Genomic DNA, 26602 nt, shown 5'->3' on the forward strand with positions numbered 1-26602 from the left:
AATTATAATCTTGAAATATCATTGTTACAATATTTACATAACATCACGCATTTTTCTTCGTCAAATGTAAGTATACGTGTTACACACACACTTTTTTAGATAATTGCTACTTATCGAGAATTTATAATTGCGTCATCTTCCCATATTATCTTTTTAGGCCTTTTCCTCCTTTGTTCATCACAAGGGTACTACATAGTGACGAAGATAGGGAAATTCCATTTAAAAGGTAATAAAAAACAAACATAATCACAAATTCATTTATTTACATCACAAAATAGGCAAGCTTAGAAGGCACAGTGCTAGGTTCCGCGTCTTTTCACTTCAATAAAATATACATAGATCGTAGTTTACTAATATTGCACAATTGAATCCATAACATAGAAAATGGTCTGAATGTCTTCAAATAATTGTCATTTATGCAGAAAGAGGAAAACAAATGTGACTACATTGGTTTCTTTTATGTGTCAATTTGAATAATAAGGGCACGTTTACTTAATTATTTTGCATTCTTAACTGACTTCAAAGAGATTATATTTTTGTAAAATTGTTAATTGCAAGAACGTAGTCTATTCTTAAATGAAATAGCTTATACAATAAAAACAGTTTTCCTATTAGTGAAAAAAAAAACAAAATTGGTTTAGCACTTCCTTAGATAAGCGAGTTCAAACTCTTCAGCTTATAAGGATAGATAGTATATCTGTTCCATTCACTCATAATTCGTTTAACGTAAGGAAGAGTGAGACAGAACAGTAACTCAGTTAAAACTTATAAATAATAAAAATTAACAAATAAATTATGCATTTAATTCAGTTTATAACTATATTTAAAAAGCTAGTCTTGGTCGTTATAACCTTCCTCCGTAACAAATTCGTCGATATTGGTTGCTTTAGCAGTGAAAGAGTAGTGGTAACTTTTGTACTTATAATATTAGTATTTGGAATACACATCGCACTCTTAATAAAATAATGACTTATTTAAAAATTGTTAATTTGTGGCAGTCGTTTGGAAAACAAATTTTTGTTCGCTACCTTTTTGTTGAAGTTGCTATAAAATTTAGCTTATTAAACATAGGTAAAAACTGAAACTTATAGCATGAAAAAAAAGGTCACAAAGAGAAATTGGTTGTTTGACGATACCCAAAAATTGGCAAGTTTGGAATGGGTCATTAATTTACGAGTTAAGAGTCCGACATAAAAAAATTATACTACAGCGTGTTGCAAACTGAGATCAGATATGTAAAATGTCACTGTCAAAGTGACAGATCATGTCAAAACTGAGTACGAGAGTCAAGCACCTTTGTTTTATATCAAAAATTCATTCAAAGATTTTTATATTACGTATTACTTTATGACTCTGTAACTTCACAAAATTCGCATTTTATAATAAGTCTAGTTTAAATGTCGACTTTTCGGACGAACACCTCAGTCCCGTGACCATGAAGGAAATTCTTTGAAACGTCAGGAGAAAATTATAATTTAAAATCCGAAAACTGGTTTTATTTCATAGCCAAATTTGTGTTAATTTTTTATCATTTCAAATTCCAATGATCATTTGCAATAAAATACATTCTGGGAGAATATATCACGAGTCATTGTCTATTTCACAACCAATTGATTCTAAGGGTCTTTTTATCGAACCCCGCAGTCAACACCGTGGGAAACTTGCGAATGAGATACTGGAATCCTGAGGGAATAGCGACTGCACGACCTGGAGGAAAGGTGGGAGGGGATTTCTGAGGAAAAAGTGTGAGGGAAGGCCAAGGAGCTATCTTAGGGGCCTTTCAAGTATTACGTAACGCAATTTGGAGGGGAGGGGAGTCTTGTAAAACGTTACGATGCGTTACAGCCGCCGGGGGGTTCGAACAATGCGGTTTTTTAGCGACTTTCCGGTATTTTGCGTAAAATAATTGTGAATATTACAAAAAAATGTCAGTTTAGGGTTACATAACTTTTGGAGGGGGGGTGGCAGGGGCGTACAGGAAAGCGGAAGCGTATCTTGAATTGTTTGACATTTTATCATATTTCAAACAATTCCAAATAAAACATTTGCATTAGCATTTTAAATGTCTTTTTGTCTTAAATTATGAAATACGATGATTAAGTTATCACGAAGTTACAGAAGTTATCTTCAAGCGATTTTTACTATAAACTAACGGAAAGTCGACTTTTTGAAGACAGACTTCGGCGACACGTGGATACAACTATTGTAATATTGTCGCTCGTGTACACGTTTATGAGTTGTGTAATATAATGTGGGTTTGCTAGTGTAAACTTACTATAATCTTAATTTTCAACTAAGTACAGTGAGCGACAAAAAGCGCTGAACAAATTCTAAATTAAAAAAATTTTTTTTTGGAATAACTTAAAATTTTAAAGATCTAATTTATTCTAGAAATAAAATTATAATCAAACTTAACATTACAGTCATTCACAAAAGAGGCTGAACAAATCCAAATCGTCTTTAACTTTAATTGAAAAGTATTTTCTTTGTATGAGGTAAAGTAACTCACTTTTATTTTTATTATGTGAAGAAAAAAATGTCCTGTAAAACACAAAAGCGTAAGCGACTTGCAGTTTTGTATTGTTCATATACTTATGTTAGAAACTGCACATTTAATTATGACTCTTCAGCTTGTTTTTGACTATAGGAGACATCCATTAATTACGTGAGACGTATTCAGAAATTTTACTTTCTTATAGAAAAAAAATTCGTGATATTTGCCGGGATCCCCCTTCTCCCCAGAGTAATATACACTCTCCCTCTCCTACACACCTCACGCAATTAATAGCCACCCAGTTTTCATAAATCCGATAGTGCGTTACAACAGCCAGGGGAGGCCGATCTCCCCTGCCTTCCCCTGGCTCGTGTACTATGACCGTCTCACCTGGCTGGTTGCTACTCTAAACACATTACGTTATCCTGCACGCGTCGTTCTCGTTGGATTTCTTCTCGGCTTGGTCCGCCGTCTGGAAATGACAATAGCTTGGTATTTTTTCTATACGGACACTGCGAAGATACTTCGCCGCACTTGATGTGGAGTGAGGTCAAATAGAATGTAGACGAGAGATGATTAACCCTCGATAGTCGACACAATTATGCCGGCCTGTTGGAGCTGGATATACACAGACTGATCTCGGAACGCGAAACTTACGTAGGCCACTATGGCGGTAACACCTTGTGTACGGTTGCTATCCGGGCGGATATAATATATCTTACCACCAGCATTGTATACTGTCCCACTACTGGGCCTCCTCTACTGAGAGGTTTGAGCTCAGGCCACCTTCCTTCAAAGCTAGCTGAAGATCAATTTACTCATACATACTAATGCCTTTCATACCCCAAGGAGTAGGCAGGGGACTACATGCATATAGTGTACTACTACCCACATTCCGCGGTATATTCCATCCCATGATAGGAGATCAGCCATGTCGAGCACAAATTTACACTATTCCAAAAGGGACATTTTAATTTTTCACTAGCTCTTGCTCGCGGCTCCGGCCGTGTGAAGGAATATTCCTGGAAATTAAAGTAGCCTATAACCTTCCCAGGGTCTTAAACTATCTCCATATCAAATATCATAAAAATTCGTTCAGTTGATTTTGAGAAAATCGATAACATACAGACAAACATAAAGACGAACTTTGTTTTATAATATGTAAATATACTCACCATACAAATAGCGGCGATAGCCTAGTTTGGTGTGGAACGGACTGCCGAGACGAATGTCCGCAGGTTCAAATCCCAAGGGCACACACCTCTGACTTTTCTAAAATCATGTGTGTATTCTTTGTGAATTTATCGTTCGCTTTAACGGTGAAGGAAAACATCGTGAGGAAACCTGCACATCTGAGAAGTTCTCTATAGGAATTTCGAAGGTGTGTGAAGTCTACCAATCCGCACTAGGCCAGCGTGGTGGACTAAGGCCTAATCCCCCTCTCAGTAGTTAGAGGAGGCCCGTGCAGCAGTGGGCAAGTATATAATACAGGGCTGATATTATTATTATACTCACTATACTGGAGTCCTTGGAGTCCAGGTAAGGCAGCGTGACCTGCCTCGTGAACAACCGCTTCAGACCGAAGTGAGACCGCGACGGCTTCGGGCTCGACTGTACTGAGCCACTGCTGTTGGTCTTGTCCTGCATACGATGTACAATATCATTGCATAAAGCATATGGTAATGACACCGTAAAGGTAATGAGCGTGAGGGGAATGATATTATGGTAATGACATTATAAAAGATGTAGCGGCGTAAAGGTTAACGCCACTGTAGAGGAACAGATGGTTGCGTTCCTCTATGGAAGGGGAAGATTTCCAGTCAGGCAGATGTAGTGACCGGTCGCGGCCCCTCCAACGGTTCCTATTCGGAGATGGTATATAGGCAACGCGTCGCTCAAATTGTGCAAGCGTGATTCAGGATCGACGTCGCCATCTATCGTGATTGCTGTGTGATATCAATGTAGTTGCGTCACTGCATCGATCCTCTTGCAGTTCCGGCGATGTTGACAAGATGGCGGTGTATGTATCGATTGTACCGCCACAAAGATATGACGTGAAGTGATATTGTTTTTATAGAAAATGCATACTGTATGGCCATAAAAAATTATAATCATTTACCAGAGGAACTAAAACAAACCACATTAAATAATTTAAAAATAAACTGATACAAATACTTATAAACAAACTGTATTTTAATATAAATGAATCATTAAATGATAGAAATAAATAATAATAATAATATCAGCCCTGTATTATATACTTGCCCACTGCTGAGCACGGGCCTCCTCTACTACCGAGAGGGATTAGACCTTAGTCCACCACGCTGTAGTGCGGGTAGACTTCACACACCTTCGAAATTCCTATAGAGAACTTCTCAGATGTGCAGGTTTCCTCACGATGTTTTCCTTCACCGTTAAAGCGAACGATAAATTCACAAAGAATACACACGTGATTTTTTAGAAAAGTCAGAGGTGTGTGCCCTTGGGATTTGAACCTGCGGACATTCGTCTCGGCAGTCCGTTCCACACCCAACTAGGCTATCGCCGCTTTAAATGATAGAAATATTCATATAAAAATATAACATTGATATATTAATATTAAAATTAAAAATATTATATACTTTTGACTAAGATATGAATAATATTAATTTATATAAAAATACTTAATAACTTAAAGCTAATATTGTTAAAAATTGTAATCTATTTTTTATATATCTCATAAAATATATGTGTATGTGTATGTGTGTGTGTGTGTACATGCGTACAAGTATTTAAGTTTGGTTCGTAAATATAAAAGACTGAAGTCCGGGTAAAATATGGTTTATTTACACTGAACTAGTCTAAACGGTGAAATGGTAATGGTTATGATAATGGTAATGAGAACACGCGAACTGGTCGACGATCGAACGTGAACTGATTGGTAAAATTAATACAACACAACAGTGACTACACACCGCTCGGTGGCAGAAATAGACATTGCAGTGGTACCTACCTAGACTCTCACATATAAGACATACCACCAGTAAAACGTAGCATGTCTAGTACGTAGTACATATATATCGATGCTGTTAGACGATTATTGTAAACGCAATATATAAAACGAGCACGTCACTAATGACGTTTTGACAAAATAGAACGTCACTAGCTTCCTCTCACTCTGTCTGTGTCCATGGCTCTTGTAACACTGTAGAAGTATATATCTCTGTTCATCGTGGAATCCTACTTCGTTTTATTTAAAAACCATCAGATGTCCTCACCTGTCCTTGTGTAGAGGGTTCCTTCCCCGCGTCCTGCGCCACGCTGCACGAACATCGACCATTCTCCGACGACGATGAGTTGGTCTGAGCTGATGTGCACACGCATGGGTTGCACGCCAGCGTGCGATTGGCTGGGAATAACATTGATTGTAATGAAGTGAAATGATTTATTTGAGCCTGTAAAATGTTATACATTTAGATTCCGTCAATATTAACTCTAACAGTTCCTGCTGTTCTCACCAGAGAACTGGCAAGAAACTGGTGTTGCTCTTTTCATAATCAGTTTAAGGTATAAAGTATGATTGCGAAAGTTTGTGATGTTAGAAAATGCAATTTTGTATGAATTTTAATAAAAGTTGACACTGAAATGGCCCAAGTTCTGAACTCATATATAGATTATACACTGTCTCAGAAAGATAGAATCTTGAGTGGTATTAACTACTTTCTATCCCGTAAAAATGTCACGTTGTCAAATGTCCCGGATCAGCCTGTGTATATCCGGTTCCAACAGGCATAATTGTGTCGACTGACGGGTAATCATCTCTCGTCAGTCGACATTCTATAGGACCACAATCCACTTACCATCAGGTGTAGTCAGGTAACTTTGCCGCTTTAAAAACCGTTAGTGTAGGTGCGCATACGCATAAAAAGTCTTCCACAATGCTCAAGCTGATTGCCAGCTATTAAACCGTAACATACGAACTGCAACTCACCAATGGGTCCGTTGGCCCTCGAGTGTTGGCACGAGACCTCTTGCGGTGCAGACACTTCTGCGGCCGGGAGGTCTCTCGGAGACTCTCCTCGCAGCATCAGCTTCAATTCCTCAGCTCTCTCCATGTATCTGATAATCAGAGTTGACGATTTGAAGATTCTAGTTATGCCATTCATAGTGACTTGTGACCCCAAACAACCTGATAGTAGGTGGAGTAGGTTACGACAGAGTTTCGAATCATAAAATATGATATCGAAGGTAAAAATAATATAAAGGGCGTTGATAGCTGTAACACAGTTTTAACTACAGCAGCTATCATCGTTCACTTTTGTTATTGTAGTTTTTTTTAAAAATGGTTCACAATAAAAAAAAAAAAAAAATACTAATTAATTTAAGCGACTTTTTTCCGACACCAAGTTTCATACATATTTAATATCAGTATTTTTTTCTATGTTTTTTTAACCTAGTTGAATTTTTTCGAAAAAATATGTCGTTAATTCAATTAGCCTTTAACCGTCGATATATTCTCTGACATATCATATCTTATCAATCGGCACAACTCTGTTCAATAAATACACATTCACGCCTTTTATCCCCGAAGGTGTAGGTCGATGCGACATTGCTGCTCCCATTTTCCCACCGTGTGTATTCCGTACCATGATAGGGGGTGAGCATACCGGGCACAATAACACTTTGAACGGCATGCTCGTCTCGTCGTCGCCTGCAATAGAAATAAATGTAGGATCCCCTGGCACGAGGTAGCGCAGCCCGTGGCTGTAGGGTCCCCTGACCTGGCGAGTTTGGCGGCGAGCGCGCCCCTGCGGTCGGCGTCGCTCTCTGCGCCGACGCACGGCACGAGGTAGCGCAGCCCGTGGCTGTAGGGTCCCCTGACCTGGCGAGTTTGGCGGCGAGCGCGCCCCTGCGGTCGGCGTCGCTCTCTGCGCCGACGCACGGCACGAGGTAGCGCAGCCCGTGGCTGTAGGGTCCCCTGACCTGGCGAGTTTGGCGGCGAGCGCGCCCCTGCGGTCGGCGTCGCTCTCTGCGCCGACGCACGGCACGAGGTAGCGCAGCCCGTGGCTGTAGGGTCCCCTGACCTGGCGAGTTTGGCGGCGAGCGCGCCCCTGCGGTCGGCGTCGCTCTCTGCGACCGACGCACGGCACGAGGTAGCGCAGCCCGTGGCTGTAGGGTCCCCTGACCTGGCGAGTTTGGCGGCGAGCGCGCCCCTGCGGTCGGCGTCGCTCTCTGCGCCGACGCACGGCACGAGGTAGCGCAGCCCGTGGCTGTAGGGTCCCCTGACCTGGCGAGTTTGGCGGCGAGCGCGCCCTGCGGTCGGCGTCGCTCTCTGCGCCGACGCACGGCACGAGGTAGCGCAGCCCGTGGCTGTAGGGTCCCCTGACCTGGCGAGTTTGGCGGCGAGCGCGCCCCTGCGGTCGGCGTCGCTCTCTGCGCCGACGCACGGCACGAGGTAGCGCAGCCCGTGGCTGTAGGGTCCCCTGACCTGGCGAGTTTGGCGGCGAGCGCGCCCCTGCGGTCGGCGTCGCTCTCTGCGCCGACGCACGGCACGAGGTAGCGCAGCCCGTGGCTGTAGGGTCCCCTGACCTGGCGAGTTTGGCGGCGAGCGCGCCCCTGCGGTCGGCGTCGCTCTCTGCGCCGACGCACGGCACGAGGTAGCGCAGCCCGTGGCTGTAGGGTCCCCTGACCTGGCGAGTTTGGCGGCGAGCGCGCCCCTGCGGTCGGCGTCGCTCTCTGCGCCGACGCACGGCACGAGGTAGCGCAGCCCGTGGCTGTAGGGTCCCCTGACCTGGCGAGTTTGGCGGCGAGCGCGCCCCTGCGGTCGGCGTCGCTCTCTGCGCCGACGCACGGCACGAGGTAGCGCAGCCCGTGGCTGTAGGGTCCCCTGACCTGGCGAGTTTGGCGGCGTCTCTGCGCCGACGCACGGCACGAGGTAGCGCAGCCCGTGGCTGTAGGGTCCCCTGACCTGGCGAGTTTGGCGGCGAGCGCGCCCCTGCGGTCGGCGTCGCTCTCTGCGCCGACGCACGGCACGAGGTAGCGCAGCCCGTGGCTGTAGGGTCCCCTGACCTGGCGAGTTTGGCGGCGAGCGCGCCCCTGCGGTCGGCGTCGCTCTCTGCGCCGACGCACGGCACGAGGTAGCGCAGCCCGTGGCTGTAGGGTCCCCTGACCTGGCGAGTTTGGCGGCGAGCGCGCCCCTGCGGTCGGCGTCGCTCTCTGCGCCGACGCACGGCACGAGGTAGCGCAGCCCGTGGCTGTAGGGTCCCCTGACCTGGCGAGTTTGGCGGCGAGCGCGCCCTGCGGTCGGCGTCGCTCTCTGCGCCGACGCACGGCACGAGGTAGCGCAGCCCGTGGCTGTAGGGTCCCCTGACCTGGCGAGTTTGGCGGCGAGCGCGCCCCCTGCGGTCGGCGTCGCTCTCTGCGCCGACGCACGGCACGAGGTAGCGCAGCCCGTGGCTGTAGGGTCCCCTGACCTGGCGAGTTTGGCGGCGAGCGCGCCCCTGCGGTCGGCGTCGCTCTCTGCGCCGACGCACGGCACGAGGTAGCGCAGCCCGTGGCTGTAGGGTCCCCTGACCTGGCGAGTTTGGCGGCGAGCGCGCCCTGCGGTCGGCGTCGCTCTCTGCGCCGACGCACGGCACGAGGTAGCGCAGCCCGTGGCTGTAGGGTCCCCTGACCTGGCGAGTTTGGCGGCGAGCGCGCCCTGCGGTCGGCGTCGCTCTCTGCGCCGACGCACGGCACGAGGTAGCGCAGCCCGTGGCTGTAGGGTCCCCTGACCTGGCGAGTTTGGCGGCGAGCGCGCCCTGCGGTCGGCGTCGCTCTCTGCGCCGACGCACGGCACGAGGTAGCGCAGCCCGTGGCTGTAGGGTCCCCTGACCTGGCGAGTTTGGCGGCGAGCGCGCCCCCTGCCGACGGCGTCGCTCTCTGCGCCGACGCACGGCACGAGGTAGCGCAGCCCGTGGCTGTAGGGTCCCCTGACCTGGCGAGTTTGGCGGCGAGCGCGCCCTGCGGTCGGCGTCGCTCTCTGCGCCGACGCACGGCACGAGGTAGCGCAGCCCGTGGCTGTAGGGTCCCCTGACCTGGCGAGTTTGGCGGCGAGCGCGCCCCTGCGGTCGGCGTCGCTCTCTGCGCCGACGCACGGCACGAGGTAGCGCAGCCCGTGGCTGTAGGGTCCCCTGACCTGGCGAGTTTGGCGGCGAGCGCGCCCCTGCGGTCGGCGTCGCTCTCTGCGCCGACGCACGGCACGAGGTAGCGCAGCCCGTGGCTGTAGGGTCCCCTGACCTGGCGAGTTTGGCGGCGAGCGCGCCCTGCGGTCGGCGTCGCTCTCTGCGCCGACGCACGGCACGAGGTAGCGCAGCCCGTGGCTGTAGGGTCCCCTGACCTGGCGAGTTTGGCGGCGAGCGCGCTCCCTGCGGTCGGCGTCGCTCTCTGCGCCGACGCACGGCACGAGGTAGCGCAGCCCGTGGCTGTAGGGTCCCCTGACCTGGCGAGTTTGGCGGCGAGCGCGCCCTGCGGTCGGCGTCGCTCTCTGCGCCGACGCACGGCACGAGGTAGCGCAGCCCGTGGCTGTAGGGTCCCCTGACCTGGCGAGTTTGGCGGCGAGCGCGCCCTGCGGTCGGCGTCGCTCTCTGCGCCGACGCACGGCACGAGGTAGCGCAGCCCGTGGCTGTAGGGTCCCCTGACCTGGCGAGTTTGGCGGCGAGCGCGCCCTGCGGTCGGCGTCGCTCTCTGCGCCGACGCACGGCACGAGGTAGCGCAGCCCGTGGCTGTAGGGTCCCCTGACCTGGCGAGTTTGGCGGCGAGCGCGCCCCTGCGGTCGGCGTCGCTCTCTGCGCCGACGCACGGCACGAGGTAGCGCAGCCCGTGGCTGTAGGGTCCCCTGACCTGGCGAGTTTGGCGGCGAGCGCGCCCTGCGGTCGGCGTCGCTCTCTGCGCCGACGCACGGCACGAGGTAGCGCAGCCCGTGGCTGTAGGGTCCCCTGACCTGGCGAGTTTGGCGGCGAGCGCGCCCTGCGGTCGGCGTCGCTCTCTGCGCCGACGCACGGCACGAGGTAGCGCAGCCCGTGGCTGTAGGGTCCCCTGACCTGGCGAGTTTGGCGGCGAGCGCGCCCTGCGGTCGGCGTCGCTCTCTGCGCCGACGCACGGCACGAGGTAGCGCAGCCCGTGGCTGTAGGGTCCCCTGACCTGGCGAGTTTGGCGGCGAGCGCGCCCCTGCGGTCGGCGTCGCTCTCTGCGCCGACGCACGGCACGAGGTAGCGCAGCCCGTGGCTGTAGGGTCCCCTGACCTGGCGAGTTTGGCGGCGAGCGCGCCCTGCGGTCGGCGTCGCTCTCTGCGCCGACGCACGGCACGAGGTAGCGCAGCCCGTGGCTGTAGGGTCCCCTGACCTGGCGAGTTTGGCGGCGAGCGCGCCCCTGCGGTCGGCGTCGCTCTCTGCGCCGACGCACGGCACGAGGTAGCGCAGCCCGTGGCTGTAGGGTCCCCTGACCTGGCGAGTTTGGCGGCGAGCGCGCCCTGCGGTCGGCGTCGCTCTCTGCGCCGACGCACGGCACGAGGTAGCGCAGCCCGTGGCTGTAGGGTCCCCTGACCTGGCGAGTTTGGCGGCGAGCGCGCCCCTGCGGTCGGCGTCGCTCTCTGCGCCGACGCACGGCACGAGGTAGCGCAGCCCGTGGCTGTAGGGTCCCCTGACCTGGCGAGTTTGGCGGCGGGCGCGCCCTGCGGTCGGCGTCGCTCTCTGCGCCGACGCACGGCACGAGGTAGCGCAGCCCGTGGCTGTAGGGTCCCCTGACCTGGCGAGTTTGGCGGCGAGCGCGCCCCTGCGGTCGGCGTCGCTCTCTGCGCCGACGCACGGCACGAGGTAGCGCAGCCCGTGGCTGTAGGGTCCCCTGACCTGGCGAGTTTGGCGGCGAGCGCGCCCCTGCGGTCGGCGTCGCTCTCTGCGCCGACGCACGGCACGAGGTAGCGCAGCCCGTGGCTGTAGGGTCCCCTGACCTGGCGAGTTTGGCGGCGAGCGCGCCCCTGCGGTCGGCGTCGCTCTCTGCGCCGACGCACGGCACGAGGTAGCGCAGCCCGTGGCTGTAGGGTCCCCTGACCTGGCGAGTTTGGCGGCGAGCGCGCCCTGCGGTCGGCGTCGCTCTCTGCGCCGACGCACGGCACGAGGTAGCGCAGCCCGTGGCTGTAGGGTCCCCTGACCTGGCGAGTTTGGCGGCGAGCGCGCCCTGCGGTCGGCGTCGCTCTCTGCGCCGACGCACGGCACGAGGTAGCGCAGCCCGTGGCTGTAGGGTCCCCTGACCTGGCGAGTTTGGCGGCGAGCGCGCCCCTGCGGTCGGCGTCGCTCTCTGCGCCGACGCACGGCACGAGGTAGCGCAGCCCGTGGCTGTAGGGTCCCCTGACCTGGCGAGTTTGGCGGCGAGCGCGCCCCTGCGGTCGGCGTCGCTCTCTGCGCCGACGCACGGCACGAGGTAGCGCAGCCCGTGGCTGTAGGGTCCCCTGACCTGGCGAGTTTGGCGGCGAGCGCGCCCCTGCGGTCGGCGTCGCTCTCTGCGCCGACGCACGGCACGAGGTAGCGCAGCCCGTGGCTGTAGGGTCCCCTGACCTGGCGAGTTTGGCGGCGAGCGCGCCCTGCGGTCGGCGTCGCTCTCTGCGCCGACGCACGGCACGAGGTAGCGCAGCCCGTGGCTGTAGGGTCCCCTGACCTGGCGAGTTTGGCGGCGAGCGCGCCCCTGCGGTCGGCGTCGCTCTCTGCGCCGACGCACGGCACGAGGTAGCGCAGCCCGTGGCTGTAGGGTCCCCTGACCTGGCGAGTTTGGCGGCGAGCGCGCCCTGCGGTCGGCGTCGCTCTCTGCGCCGACGCACGGCACGAGGTAGCGCAGCCCGTGGCTGTAGGGTCCCCTGACCTGGCGAGTTTGGCGGCGAGCGCGCCCTGCGGTCGGCGTCGCTCTCTGCGCCGACGCACGGCACGAGGTAGCGCAGCCCGTGGCTGTAGGGTCCCCTGACCTGGCGAGTTTGGCGGCGAGCGCGCCCTGCGGTCGGCGTCGCTCTCTGCGCCGACGCACGGCACGAGGTAGCGCAGCCCGTGGCTGTAGGGTCCCCTGACCTGGCGAGTTTGGCGGCGAGCGCGCCCCTGCGGTCGGCGTCGCTCTCTGCGCCGACGCACGGCACGAGGTAGCGCAGCCCGTGGCTGTAGGGTCCCCTGACCTGGCGAGTTTGGCGGCGAGCGCGCCCTGCGGTCGGCGTCGCTCTCTGCGCCGACGCACGGCACGAGGTAGCGCAGCCCGTGGCTGTAGGGTCCCCTGACCTGGCGAGTTTGGCGGCGAGCGCGCCCTGCGGTCGGCGTCGCTCTCTGCGCCGACGCACGGCACGAGGGTAGCGCAGCCCGTGGCTGTAGGGTCCCCTGACCTGGCGAGTTTGGCGGCGAGCGCGCCCTGCGGTCGGCGTCGCTCTCTGCGCCGACGCACGGCACGAGGTAGCGCAGCCCGTGGCTGTAGGGTCCCCTGACCTGGCGAGTTTGGCGGCGAGCGCGCCCCTGCGGTCGGCGTCGCTCTCTGCGCCGACGCACGGCACGAGGTAGCGCAGCCCGTGGCTGTAGGGTCCCCTGACCTGGCGAGTTTGGCGGCGAGCGCGCCCTGCGGTCGGCGTCGCTCTCTGCGCCGACGCACGGCACGAGGTAGCGCAGCCCGTGGCTGTAGGGTCCCCTGACCTGGCGAGTTTGGCGGCGAGCGCGCCCTGCGGTCGGCGTCGCTCTCTGCGCCGACGCACGGCACGAGGTAGCGCAGCCCGTGGCTGTAGGGTCCCCTGACCTGGCGAGTTTGGCGGCGAGCGCGCCCTGCGGTCGGCGTCGCTCTCTGCGCCGACGCACGGCACGAGGTAGCGCAGCCCGTGGCTGTAGGGTCCCCTGACCTGGCGAGTTTGGCGGCGAGCGCGCCCCTGCGGTCGGCGTCGCTCTCTGCGCCGACGCACGGCACGAGGTAGCGCAGCCCGTGGCTGTAGGGTCCCCTGACCTGGCGAGTTTGGCGGCGAGCGCGCCCTGCGGTCGGCGTCGCTCTCTGCGCCGACGCACGGCACGAGGTAGCGCAGCCCGTGGCTGTAGGGTCCCCTGACCTGGCGAGTTTGGCGGCGAGCGCGCCCCTGCGGTCGGCGTCGCTCTCTGCGCCGACGCACGGCACGAGGTAGCGCAGCCCGTGGCTGTAGGGTCCCCTGACCTGGCGAGTTTGGCGGCGAGCGCGCCCCTGCGGTCGGCGTCGCTCTCTGCGCCGACGCACGGCACGAGGTAGCGCAGCCCGTGGCTGTAGGGTCCCCTGACCTGGCGAGTTTGGCGGCGAGCGCGCCCCTGCGGTCGGCGTCGCTCTCTGCGCCGACGCACGGCACGAGGTAGCGCAGCCCGTGGCTGTAGGGTCCCCTGACCTGGCGAGTTTGGCGGCGAGCGCGCCCTGCGGTCGGCGTCGCTCTCTGCGCCGACGCACGGCACGAGGTAGCGCAGCCCGTGGCTGTAGGGTCCCCTGACCTGGCGAGTTTGGCGGCGAGCGCGCCCTGCGGTCGGCGTCGCTCTCTGCGCCGACGCACGGCACGAGGTAGCGCAGCCCGTGGCTGTAGGGTCCCCTGACCTGGCGAGTTTGGCGGCGAGCGCGCCCTGCGGTCGGCGTCGCTCTCTGCGCCGACGCACGGCACGAGGTAGCGCAGCCCGTGGCTGTAGGGTCCCCTGACCTGGCGAGTTTGGCGGCGAGCGCGCCCCTGCGGTCGGCGTCGCTCTCTGCGCCGACGCACGGCACGAGGTAGCGCAGCCCGTGGCTGTAGGGTCCCCTGACCTGGCGAGTTTGGCGGCGAGCGCGCCCTGCGGTCGGCGTCGCTCTCTGCGCCGACGCACGGCACGAGGTAGCGCAGCCCGTGGCTGTAGGGTCCCCTGACCTGGCGAGTTTGGGCGGCGAGCGCGCCCCTGCGGTCGGCGTCGCTCTCTGCGCCGACGCACGGCACGAGGTAGCGCAGCCCGTGGCTGTAGGGTCCCCTGACCTGGCGAGTTTGGCGGCGAGCGCGCCCCTGCGGTCGGCGTCGCTCTCTGCGCCGACGCACGGCACGAGGTAGCGCAGCCCGTGGCTGTAGGGTCCCCTGACCTGGCGAGTTTGGCGGCGAGCGCGCCCCTGCGGTCGGCGTCGCTCTCTGCGCCGACGCACGGCACGAGGTAGCGCAGCCCGTGGCTGTAGGGTCCCCTGACCTGGCGAGTTTGGCGGCGGTTTGGCGGCGAGCGCGCCCCTGCGGTCGGCGTCGCTCTCTGCGCCGACGCACGGCACGAGGTAGCGCAGCCCGTGGCTGTAGGGTCCCCTGACCTGGCGAGTTTGGCGGCGAGCGCGCCCCTGCGGTCGGCGTCGCTCTCTGCGCCGACGCACGGCACGAGGTAGCGCAGCCCGTGGCTGTAGGGTCCCCTGACCTGGCGAGTTTGGCGGCGAGCGCGCCCCTGCGGTCGGCGTCGCTCTCTGCGCCGACGCACGGCACGAGGTAGCGCAGCCCGTGGCTGTAGGGTCCCCTGACCTGGCGAGTTTGGCGGCGAGCGCGCCCTGCGGTCGGCGTCGCTCTCTGCGCCGACGCACGGCACGAGGTAGCGCAGCCCGTGGCTGTAGGGTCCCCTGACCTGGCGAGTTTGGCGGCGAGCGCGCCCCTGCGGTCGGCGTCGCTCTCTGCGCCGACGCACGGCACGAGGTAGCGCAGCCCGTGGCTGTAGGGTCCCCTGACCTGGCGAGTTTGGCGGCGAGCGCGCCCCTGCGGTCGGCGTCGCTCTCTGCGCCGACGCACGGCACGAGGTAGCGCAGCCCGTGGCTGTAGGGTCCCCTGACCTGGCGAGTTTGGCGGCGAGCGCGCCCCTGCGGTCGGCGTCGCTCTCTGCGCCGACGCACGGCACGAGGTAGCGCAGCCCGTGGCTGTAGGGTCCCCTGACCTGGCGAGTTTGGCGGCGAGCGCGCCCCTGCGGTCGGCGTCGCTCTCTGCGCCGACGCACGGCACGAGGTAGCGCAGCCCGTGGCTGTAGGGTCCCCTGACCTGGCGAGTTTGGCGGCGAGCGCGCCCCTGCGGTCGGCGTCGCTCTCTGCGCCGACGCACGGCACGAGGTAGCGCAGCCCGTGGCTGTAGGGTCCCCTGACCTGGCGAGTTTGGCGGCGAGCGCGCCCCTGCGGTCGGCGTCGCTCTCTGCGCCGACGCACGGCACGAGGTAGCGCAGCCCGTGGCTGTAGGGTCCCCTGACCTGGCGAGTTTGGCGGCGAGCGCGCCCCTGCGGTCGGCGTCGCTCTCTGCGCCGACGCACGGCACGAGGTAGCGCAGCCCGTGGCTGTAGGGTCCCCTGACCTGGCGAGTTTGGCGGCGCGCGCGCCCTGCGGTCGGCGTCGCTCTCTGCGCCGACGCACGGCACGAGGTAGCGCAGCCCGTGGCTGTAGGGTCCCCTGACCTGGCGAGTTATGCGCCGAGCCACCCCCTGCGGTCGGCGTCGCTCTCTGCGCCGACGCACGGCACGAGGTAGCGCAGCCCGTGGCTGTAGGGTCCCCTGACCTGGCGAGTTTGGCGGCGAGCGCGCCCCTGCGGTCGGCGTCGCTCTCTGCGCCGACGCACGGCACGAGGTAGCGCAGCCCGTGGCTGTAGGGTCCCCTGACCTGGCGAGTTTGGCGGCGAGCGCGCCCCTGCGGTCGGCGTCGCTCTCTGCGCCGACGCACGGCACGAGGTAGCGCAGCCCGTGGCTGTAGGGTCCCCTGACCTGGCGAGTTTGGCGGCGAGCGCGCCCCTGCGGTCGGCGTCGCTCTCTGCGCCGACGCACGGCACGAGGTAGCGCAGCCCGTGGCTGTAGGGTCCCCTGACCTGGCGAGTTTGGCGGCGAGCGCGCCCCTGCGGTCGGCGTCGCTCTCTGCGCCGACGCACGGCACGAGGTAGCGCAGCCCGTGGCTGTAGGCGGCGAGCGCGTCGGGTGCGCGGCCGGCGCAGTCCCACTCGACGGCTTGCTTGATGAGCGACACTGCCTGCGACATGGAAATACTCACTTAACGTCGAATTTCTTCCGAATCAAATATACTTTCGGCTTATTTATACAGCAAAGTGAGCCTGATAGTAAGTGGAGCGGGGTCGAACAGCATGTCGACTGACGAGAGCTATCGTTATAGAAACATATCAATGTGTCGCAAAGTTTTTCCCGCATAAAATCAAAAACCGTAATATACTACTAACCTAAACATTCTTCAAGAATTTCACTAACTTTTAATAAAAACCGTACAAAAATCTGTTTAGTAGATTTTGAGCAAATCGATCACACACAGACAGCTATTGGAGACTTTGTTTTATAATATGTACAGATTTCAATCCACGACTAAACCAGTTATGTTGTATAACATCATATTATTTGCAGTAGCTACATCAAGCACCTCATTACCGTCACGAGTTGAAATATATTATTAATTTCATGCATTTAACTCATGTCATTCATGTCCACACAACACAAAACCGTCATTACCATCCGTCATTACCTTCTCATAATTTTCTTTGGACGGCATGTACTCTAGATCCAGGTAGGGGTGGTTGAAGAAGTCCTCGTAGGATATCCTGGAGTCGGGGTCGTGTCGGAGCAGGCGCGTGAGCAGGTCGCGGCAGCCGGGCGATATCGATGACTTCGGCGGGATCTGGGGGCGGCTTACAATGTATAATGATTCCTCTCCCTACTATATACTAGTTTTTATTGCTTTGAATGATGAGACGAGCCTGCCGTTCGCCTGATAAGCGATACGATACATAAACAGTAGAAACACCAACACCTTGAATTACAAAGTGTTTGTTATTCCACTGCGCTCGCACTGAGACATGAGACTTTAAGTCTCATTATGTCCAATAATTACACTGGCTACAATGTCCTTTAAACCAGAACATAACAGTGCAGTGAACTAAACACTGCTGCTTGGTAGAAGTAGACATTACGGTGGTACCTACCCAGGCAGACTCTCACATATGAGAGGCCTACCACCAAGAAAATATATAAGTTTAACTTAAATAATATTTAGATTTGTAGTGTTATCTGAACACAAGTAGCTTATACCACTGATTTTGAAGAGCAACACCAGAGTTTTTTGCCTATTATCTGGTGAGAACAGCACGAACTGTAGGTAGAGTTAATATTGACGAAATCTAAATAATGTATAACATTTTACAGGTTCAAATAAATCATTTAATTTCACAAAGTTTTTAACTCAGCGAAACAGACTGACCTCGATGGGCGCCCGCTTCTGTATCTTGTCGACGAGCTCCTTGAACGTGTTGGAGGAGTACGGCGCCTTGCCGAACAGGCACTCGTACATGATCACACCTGTAAACAGGCTCGCGTTATTGTCACCTGGTGAAGGAGCGACTGAACTACAATAATCAGGCCTACGAGTAGTGCCTGCGCTCGCTTCCTCCGGAAGGGAAGTATTTCGTCACGATAGACGCAGGCGCAGCCTGTAGGCTCTTAGACTGCGAGGAGCGACGGTGTGGAATACTGTTATAGGGTAGCGAGAGAGTGTATATTTTTTAGCAGAGAATATATTAGCAAATGGAGAATCATTTGCTGTACTGTCAATGATCATTACCATAAGGTAATGACATGGTCCTTATGGTAATGACAATATTTCGAGTGTGTTATCGATCTTAAGGGAGAAATGAAGATAAAATGATACACTGCTAATCACTCAAACAGTGGACTTTTGATTACACTAGTATTAACAACAAAACAGTTTATATGTAATATTATTTACGAAAAAAAATTACACCTGTAAGGGTAGAATATGGCGAGACTTTCTATCTTTACATAATACCTGTAACTTGTATTCAGCCATTGACGTATAATCTATAGACACGAACTAATAACCTATTTGTTCAAAATCTGGAGTTAAAATTAAAATTCGCTGCAGCGCTAAAACATCAATCGTCGTCTAACCAAACTTTAAATTTGCAGTGCTAAAGCTTTTTAAATAGCTGTCAATTTTGACACCACACTATTATTATTCACTTGAACAATAAATAATTTTACTTATTTGACTAATATTTTTTATTCACTCGAGTTATTATATTATGAGCGTCACTCCGTAAACAACCATATGCAGTCAATAGTGACCATAGTAAACTCAGTTTGAATGGATTGCAGTTCAATTCAGTTGAACACAGCGAGTGTTCGGAACGTCAAATATAGTACGTAGTACATATATATCGGCAGTAAATAAATGATTTGAATTCACTCAAGTTTACTTCAAGGCGGTTGTACTCCATAACCCTAGGTTTAAGTCAAGGCACGTACCCACGCTCCAGAGGTCGACGCGCGCGTCGTACTCGCCCGCGAGCATCTCCGGCGCCATGTACAGCGGCGAGCCGCGCACCGACCGCGCGCCCGACACCGACATGTGCTGCGCGAAACTAGTACACACTCATTACGACATCGCGTCACTACACCAAACCACATACTACAATAAGGTACTTGAGCCATTTAAAATAAAAAACGTGTAAAGTGCAAACAAATTATTAAAAAGTAATTTATAGTTACGCGCCTTAATACCACTATTACTAATCGAAGAGAATTCGGCGCAGCGACATCACACTTACAGTCAGAAATACACTCAGACATACCATATTCGCATTAAACTCCAAAATGAAAAGGCAGAAAACTAAAACCAGGATTTTTTGGGAAAATATTCGTTATTAATGGAAGATTTTTGGCATAATATCAGCAAAGATGAAGACCAGTATATGGTTTCATTTAGTAACGCAATGTCAAAATGAAACATTTTTGTATACCATAAAGGCGAAACACCAAAATTATATTTTCTTGTAAAAAATCACATAAAAAAATAATAACAATTATACATAAATATCAAAAAAAAAAAAATATATATATAACATTGTTTTTTGATTTTTGTTTTCTTTTTTTTAATTCTTATCAATCTACGGTAATCTTTCTAGTAAATTGTGGGCTGTACACTCATGGAATCGTTGATACTGTAACAATCTGTTTGTAAACTTAGTTGTGCAGCTGTTTGTTATCCCAAAATAAATAAATAATGAGAATTCACGCGGAATTGGCAGATCAAGCACACTGCCCGCGTTGCAGGAGCGAGCGGGACGTGTGCGGGGCCGCGGGGTGGGGAAAGGTGTGCTTGTAACGGTACTAATGCTACTGCAGCAATAGGTATCAGGGAGCGAGCGACATGCGCCGGATTTTATTACTACAAAAACTTAAAGCTTGAGGAAATATTAATATGTTTTGGTATAAAATATAACATAATATGTTAAAAATTTGTGCAATGGGCTGTGCTACTGATTCTCAACAAACTGATTTTGTAATATACTAAAAATAATGTATATTTGAACTTCACTGTTCCTTCTGAGTACTATATAATTGTCAGTGTTAACTCACCCAAAGTCAGCCACTTTGAGCACATATCTGCCGTTAGAGTCCTTGTGTAGGAGCAGGTTGTGCGGCTTGAGATCCATGTGCACGACGCCTAAAACAACGTATTTTTTTAAAAAAACAAGCATTTTACCTAGTAGATAGCAATTGTGTGCTGGAATAATTGAACGTAGATACGCAAAAACCCACAAAATGATACTCAGATACTGAAGATTGAAGTTTAAATCGTATTTCTGCTCGTTGATATTCCATTTTATATTGTGTTAATAAAAAGTTCAAATTAACATATTTTGTCTAAGATATTTTTACTAATGGAAAATTATATGTAGACTAGAATTAATTTGGCATACTCGGCTCATTTTGGATCATACTGTGGGTTGGTTGTTTGATACTTTTTGCGTATCTAAGTCCAATAGGGTACCGGACTCATTTTTGTTCTTTACTGTTATCAAATATTTACATAATATAAATTATAACACAGAAGGAATTATTAAAAACCGGTAAAAAATCAACAAGTTGTAAGTCTTTGAATTTCGGTAGAAGGGGTAATTAACAAGAAACAGAAAAGAAACGAAATATCCACATGTGACATCATCGGGAATTACGACGCGTGCGAAAAAAAGAGATGAAGTGATATCCCCACATCGCGCCCACTTCTGCACATTACAATATTTTAAATATGAATTACTCGCTCATTTTTTAACCAATTTTTATGCAGTTTTCGCAGGAGTGCTTCTTTTTCGTATTATTAACCATTACATATAGAATAATGTACAAAATCAAGCATAGGCCGGTCCCCTATTACAAATACATTTTGAATAACGTGCGAAAAGAAGTCTTAAGTTTTAATAAGTTTTTTATGCGGACGCGGTATTGTGACTCCACTGCATCTGATGGTAAGTGGAATGTGGTCGAAACAATGTCGACTGACGACAGATGATTACCTCTCGGCAGTCGACACAATTACGTCGGCTAGCTTGAATAAATAACTATTGTACAAATAATGTCTTATGTTTACGCGAACGTTAGACATTGGACTAAATCTATTTACGGATTTTATCGCGTTTTTAAATTTATAATTTCCTTCCGACGTTTTGAAGACTGCAGAATGTCTACTTCGAAAAACGAAAGTCGTAACTTCAGATTTAACCTTACTACCAAATTACTTCAGATCCGTCACCGTTCTGTAACTTACCTTAGTGGTATGACCAATTCTCTCTTTTTTTGGAGAATGCAGTGGATCTTTATCCTCGCAGATGGTTTTAAAAAGCGATGGCAAACCCTATAAGTTCTTACAAATTCCATATCTGAATCATTCGGGTCGCACGTTTTGTTACTACGAAGTGTTACGGATCCGATCCGTTCTTCCCAATGTCCTCTCTATATAATCTTATAACTCTGATATTTACCTTTTTCTCTCAAAAACTTCAACGCCGAAGCCAACTGCTGCAGAAAATATAACACCTGAAATAATGATTTATGTTTACGCGAATGTTAGACATTACAATAAAACTATTTTGCGAAATTTATTTATTTATATTAAATCATTGTTCTTGACTTTGAAACCACATCGCCCCGTGACGATGAAGGCTGCAAAGTCTTCGAATCATCGGAAAATTATAATATAAAAACCGCAACTGCCTCGGAGGCGTAGTTATACTGCATGCGCGGTACGACAGCGCTCCGAGGTCCTGGGTTCGCACCTCGGGCAAAATTATATTTGGGTTTTTTCTACTCAGTATCAGCCCGGAGTCCGAATTTGTGCCCGATATGGTGATAGGCTCGTATATCATCATGGGACGGAACACACTTGGCTAAAAGTGGGTGCCCTATTTGCGCCTCTGCATACCCCTTAGGAGATAAATGCGTGATGTTGTGTGTGTGTGTGTGTGTAAAAACCGCAATAAAATACGCAAAATAGTTATATCTTATTACTTGAAATATTATTTATCATTGACGTGTTGATTAAAATAATGAGGATGGTAATGATAATTATGGTAATGACACTAACGGAATACCATATATGTATTATTTTCTATTCGATGATGGTAATGACATTAATAGATCTAAGACAATATTATATAAAGGACTTGGCTTTTAATATCTTTTAATTCTGACGTGTTAAAACGATATGCACACGTTTATAAAAGCCGTTGTATTTTGTATATTAGTGTGCGTAAACCCGAGAAGTAGTAAGCATAATTAAAATAAACATAGTTAATAAACGATATGTAGAAAACATCATGTGTCAATATCACTACCATTCGGTGTCGGTTGTGAAGACAATGGTTTTTTTTTGCTTTGAATGACGAGACGAGCTTGCCGTTCGCCTGATGGTAAGCGATACGATCCATAAACAGTAGAAACACCAACACCTTGAATTACAAAGTGTTTGGTATTCCACTGCCCTCGCCATCCTGAGACATGAGATTTTATTATTATGTCCAGTAGTCACACTGGCTACAATGACCTTCAAACCTACAACAGTGACTACACACTGCTTGGCGGCAGAAATAGACATTGCGGTGGTACCTACTCAGGCAGACTCTCACCTATGAGAGACCTACCACCAGTCAGCAATGATTACGTATCTCAGGTGCAACACCGTCATAACTGTCAAACTTTTTTTCTCTATCTCAAGGCGGATGGTAATGACACTCACCCTCTGCTCCGGTACTCTGCCGTACTTATGAATGTATTTAGATAGATCCCCTCCGCAACAGAACTCCATTATTATGTAAATATTCCTGAAAAGAAAACCGTATTAAAAACGATACTTTGTATGAAGTTTTGCTAAAGGTCCAGCGCCTGATCTCTCTTCGGTCATGTCATTACCGTCTCACCGGGCTATGAGGAACAGACAGTGCTTGTGTATTGCACATTTGTGCACTATAATATCTCCTGTCTGTTCTCCGTTGAGATTGGCCGTCGTGGCCCAAATTCACAAGCACTCTCTGTTCCTTCTCATAGTCCGGTGAGTCGACGACATGACCTGAGAGAGATCAGGCGCGGGACCAACTGCTTTACGTGCAGAGGCATGGGGGTATCACGATTATTATTTTATACGTAATGACGAATAATAAGAAAAAGAACCTCTTCTATGAAACCAGCAGTATGTTTTTTTTAAATGGGACTACAATTCTTATTTTAAATACTGCAATGTGTAAGAATGGGTGTAGTGAGGTAATCTTTTCATCTCTTTTTCGCGCGCATCGTAACTCCTGATGACGTCACAAATACATTGCATCTCTTTAACCAATCCACACTAGGCCAGTGTGGTGGACTAAGGCCTAATCCCGTAGCAATAGAGGAGGCCTGTGCCTAACAGTGGGACAATATAAAGGGCTGTTATATACATATTGCACCCTTAGAACTAAGGTGACCTAACTCAAAAGAGACAACTTGTGGGTAATGAAAAGAAACAAATTGAAGACAATATAGTAGAAGTCAGAGAACTGTGCGGTCGTCGAAAGCGACAATCTCTGTTTCTATTGTATAGTTTTGTCTTTTTCACGTCGTAGGGTTACAGTGCATGCTTTGGAAGATAATTTTTAACAAAATCGGTAAATTAATATATTTTGAGTTAGGACATTTTGGTGCAATATATAATTCACACTCTTAATAAAATAATGAACTATTTCAAAATTGTTAATTTGTGGCAGTCGTCAGAAAATAAATTTTTGTTTGCTACCTTTTTTTTGAAGTTGCTATAAAATTGAGCTTATTGAAGGTAGGTAAAAAATGAAACCTATAGCATAAAAAAAAGGAAAAAAACTAAAAGGTCGCAAACAGAAATTGGTTGTGTGACAATTTCCACAAATTGGCAATTTTGGAATGGGTCATTATTTTTAAGAGTGCGCAATATAATATATTGAGTTAGTCAAGCGAATCCTCCCTCACCTGTCGTCCCAAGTGAAGTTCTTCATCTGCACAATGTGTGGATGTGAGAGGGTCTTCAGCAGCCGTATCTCCGTGATGAGGTTGTCCACAGCGGACCCAGAGTTCTTGATGCGGGATTTGTCGACGCATTTTATTGCTACTATAGTTCTTGCACCAACCTGGAACAGGCCTTAGTTGTGAATTGGTTGTATGACTAGGTTCTGGAAACCACTTTACATTAATTAGTGGTGCATATGGACCTTTAATATAATGTTTATTTTTTTATTGCTTTGATGACGAGCTTCCCATCCGCCTGATGGTAAGCGATAATACTGCCTATAAACAGCAGAAACAATATCCAACACCTTGAATTACAAAATGGTATTCCACTGCACTCGCCATTCTGAGACATGAGATGTTAAGTCTCATTATGTCCAGTAGTTACACTGGCTACAATGTCCTTCAAGCTGTAACACAACAGTGACTAAACACTGCTACTTGGTGGCCGAAATAGCGGTGGCACCTACCCAGGCGGACTATAACATTATTATGAGAAACTATACACACATAACAATATTTAATGTTGGGATACACACACTTGAACAGCTATGTAAGTGCACATGCGTAGTTGTGCGAGAATGCTGTGCCACACCATACCTCCCATATAAAAGCAATGTACGCCTTTGCTTAATTAGTATGTCTTACGATTTGTTACTATTACCACCTAAGTACGCCACTGTGTATTAAACATACTCTGGAGCTTTGAAATACACAATATATTCAGTGCCATCTTTGGAGTTTCATTATAGCTAGAGTTGTGACTCCCATAAATTACCAACAAGTACCAACAGTAAACTCTACACTTAATAATGCATATTTTTATAAGAATATTATGAGACTTGTTTAAAGAATATTAAATTATTATTTAAACACCAGAAATCAAAGTTTGTAAGTTGTTATCATAATATTAAGTTTATTAACTTGATTATGTATGTGATTGTTGTACGAAAATAATAATAATACATTGGGCTTGATATAAAAGACATAATTGCACAAATATTGCCAACATATTTTGAGAACTTTATTGAAATCTCTTTCCCCAATACCTCATATGTGCAAAGCTAACAAATACCGTAATAATGCCAACGTATTCTCTGATTCTGCTTTCAACGTAATATTCAAAACTGAATATCAAATTGAAGTAGTAAGAAGTGAGATACTAAGAAGTTATATTTAGATTTGGAACTGTTGCTGCCGTGCCCAGGTCTCCAGGAATCACATTGCATTGTCTGTTTTACCCATATTTTTTATTTGTGTTTGTATTATTTGTATTCTGTGTTTGCTTTAATTGGTTGTGCAAGTTATTCTAAACTAGAATGTATCTTTTATTTTTTATAAAATTGTTACAACTGTAAGCAAACTTAAATAAATAAATAAAGGATGTAATTTTTTTATTGGCAATGAAAACAATAAATACAACATGATATTACGTATTTTAAAAATGTGAGTCCAAGAGTTCGCTAAAACAGTCATGAATTTATATTTACTAGAAAAGATAAAATATCTATGACTATCTGCAATTAGACAAAGCTAATGCAAACAAATTTATCTCCAAACAAAATCAAACAACGAAAACTGATTTCTCAAGTTATCATACGAATTTCATCAAATTTCGTAAATATTGCAGATTCCTTATTAATCGTTTGGGGAAAAATTGCGAAAATAAAGCCGTACTATCTTGATTACCTTTGCATTAAAAAATAAATACCTTAGTGTACGCTTTGTAAACAGTAGAATAGCTTCCTGAGCCTAGCTTTTCCGTCACTATATACCCTTCTATCTTCGGGAAAGACATTATTTTATTACAATTAAACTAAATCACAAGCATTGTTTGAAAGAGGACCTTCACATTTTGATTTTTGTTGCTAAATTTTAGCTGCCATCTGTCAAAACTTCAAAATCGAAATGACATTGCCATTTAGAGTTGCCATGAAAACAAACAACACCACCACCAACACCACAATAGTTGAAATTCTCTAAATATATTTATTTCTGTAAAAATAAACAGGAATTGACTAGCGATGGATTTAAAAATGTAATTTATATTTTTAATGGTCTAGTACTTTCATGAAACAGTTTACTAGCTGTTGTGATAGTGTTAGATAATTCTAATAGAGGGCGCTATGTCAATATACAGGCCAGAGTCACCTGGACGCATTGCGATTTCCAACGCACTGCAGAGATAAAATTCTACGGTTCAAATTCTGAATGCGCAAGGTTCTGTTGTTATTTAAGGTTCTGTTATATGTTACTCGCGCTGCTCGCGCTAACTATTTAAAAAAATGATTATTTCCCATGGAATCAAAATATCGGGATAAAAAGTAGCTTATGTCTGGCTGTTTCTGGGTTGACTTTTAACAAACATCCATTTTCACAAATTTTCTAACTTATAATACTACTAAGAAGTAAGATTATATTATTATTATTAATATTTTGTTAACCCCGTGTTCTATTGTTTTATCTGTAGAATAAAGTTAATGCTTTATTAACTGACAAAAAAAAAACGGAGGAGCTTCTTACTTGTATTTTAAGAATGTACGTTACAGATTACACGCATTTATTAACCGATTTGGAAAAATCCCTTTTAACCGACTTCAAAAAAGGAGGAGGTTCTCAATTGGACTGTATTTTTTTTTACTAAGGCAACAAAGTTAAATATAAAAACTTTTTAACAACAATTATACCGACTTCAAAAACAACTAATAACCAAAAAATATTTAACATTTCCTTTATACTAGTTATCAATTTAGGCATCGATGAACAAGAATAAAAAAAAAAACAAACAAAGACAATCAGGCAA

General features: G+C 49.8%; 1 protein-coding gene across 1 annotated transcript; it reads right to left on the reverse strand.

Moving 5' to 3' along the window:
• Positions 1–243: 243 nt before the first annotated feature.
• On the reverse strand, positions 244–25696 carry LOC115453291 (serine/threonine-protein kinase ULK3). The gene is made up of 13 exons (XM_037447378.1): positions 25511–25696; positions 23764–23921; positions 22526–22610; positions 21273–21327; positions 19870–19957; positions 18757–18872; positions 17693–17790; positions 16961–17113; positions 16302–16459; positions 6465–6592; positions 5752–5882; positions 4010–4135; positions 244–2966 (listed from the first exon to the last, which is right to left on the reverse strand). The coding sequence occupies exons 1-13, from the start codon at positions 25595–25597 to the stop codon at positions 2910–2912; spliced, it is 1440 nt and encodes a 479-aa protein (XP_037303275.1). The 5' UTR covers positions 25598–25696; the 3' UTR covers positions 244–2909.
• Positions 25697–26602: the final 906 nt, after the last annotated feature.

The sequence above is a fragment of the Manduca sexta genome, chromosome 1, assembly GCF_014839805.1.
Source record: "Manduca sexta isolate Smith_Timp_Sample1 chromosome 1, JHU_Msex_v1.0, whole genome shotgun sequence".
NCBI classification, from domain to species: Eukaryota; Metazoa; Arthropoda; class Insecta; order Lepidoptera; family Sphingidae; genus Manduca; species Manduca sexta.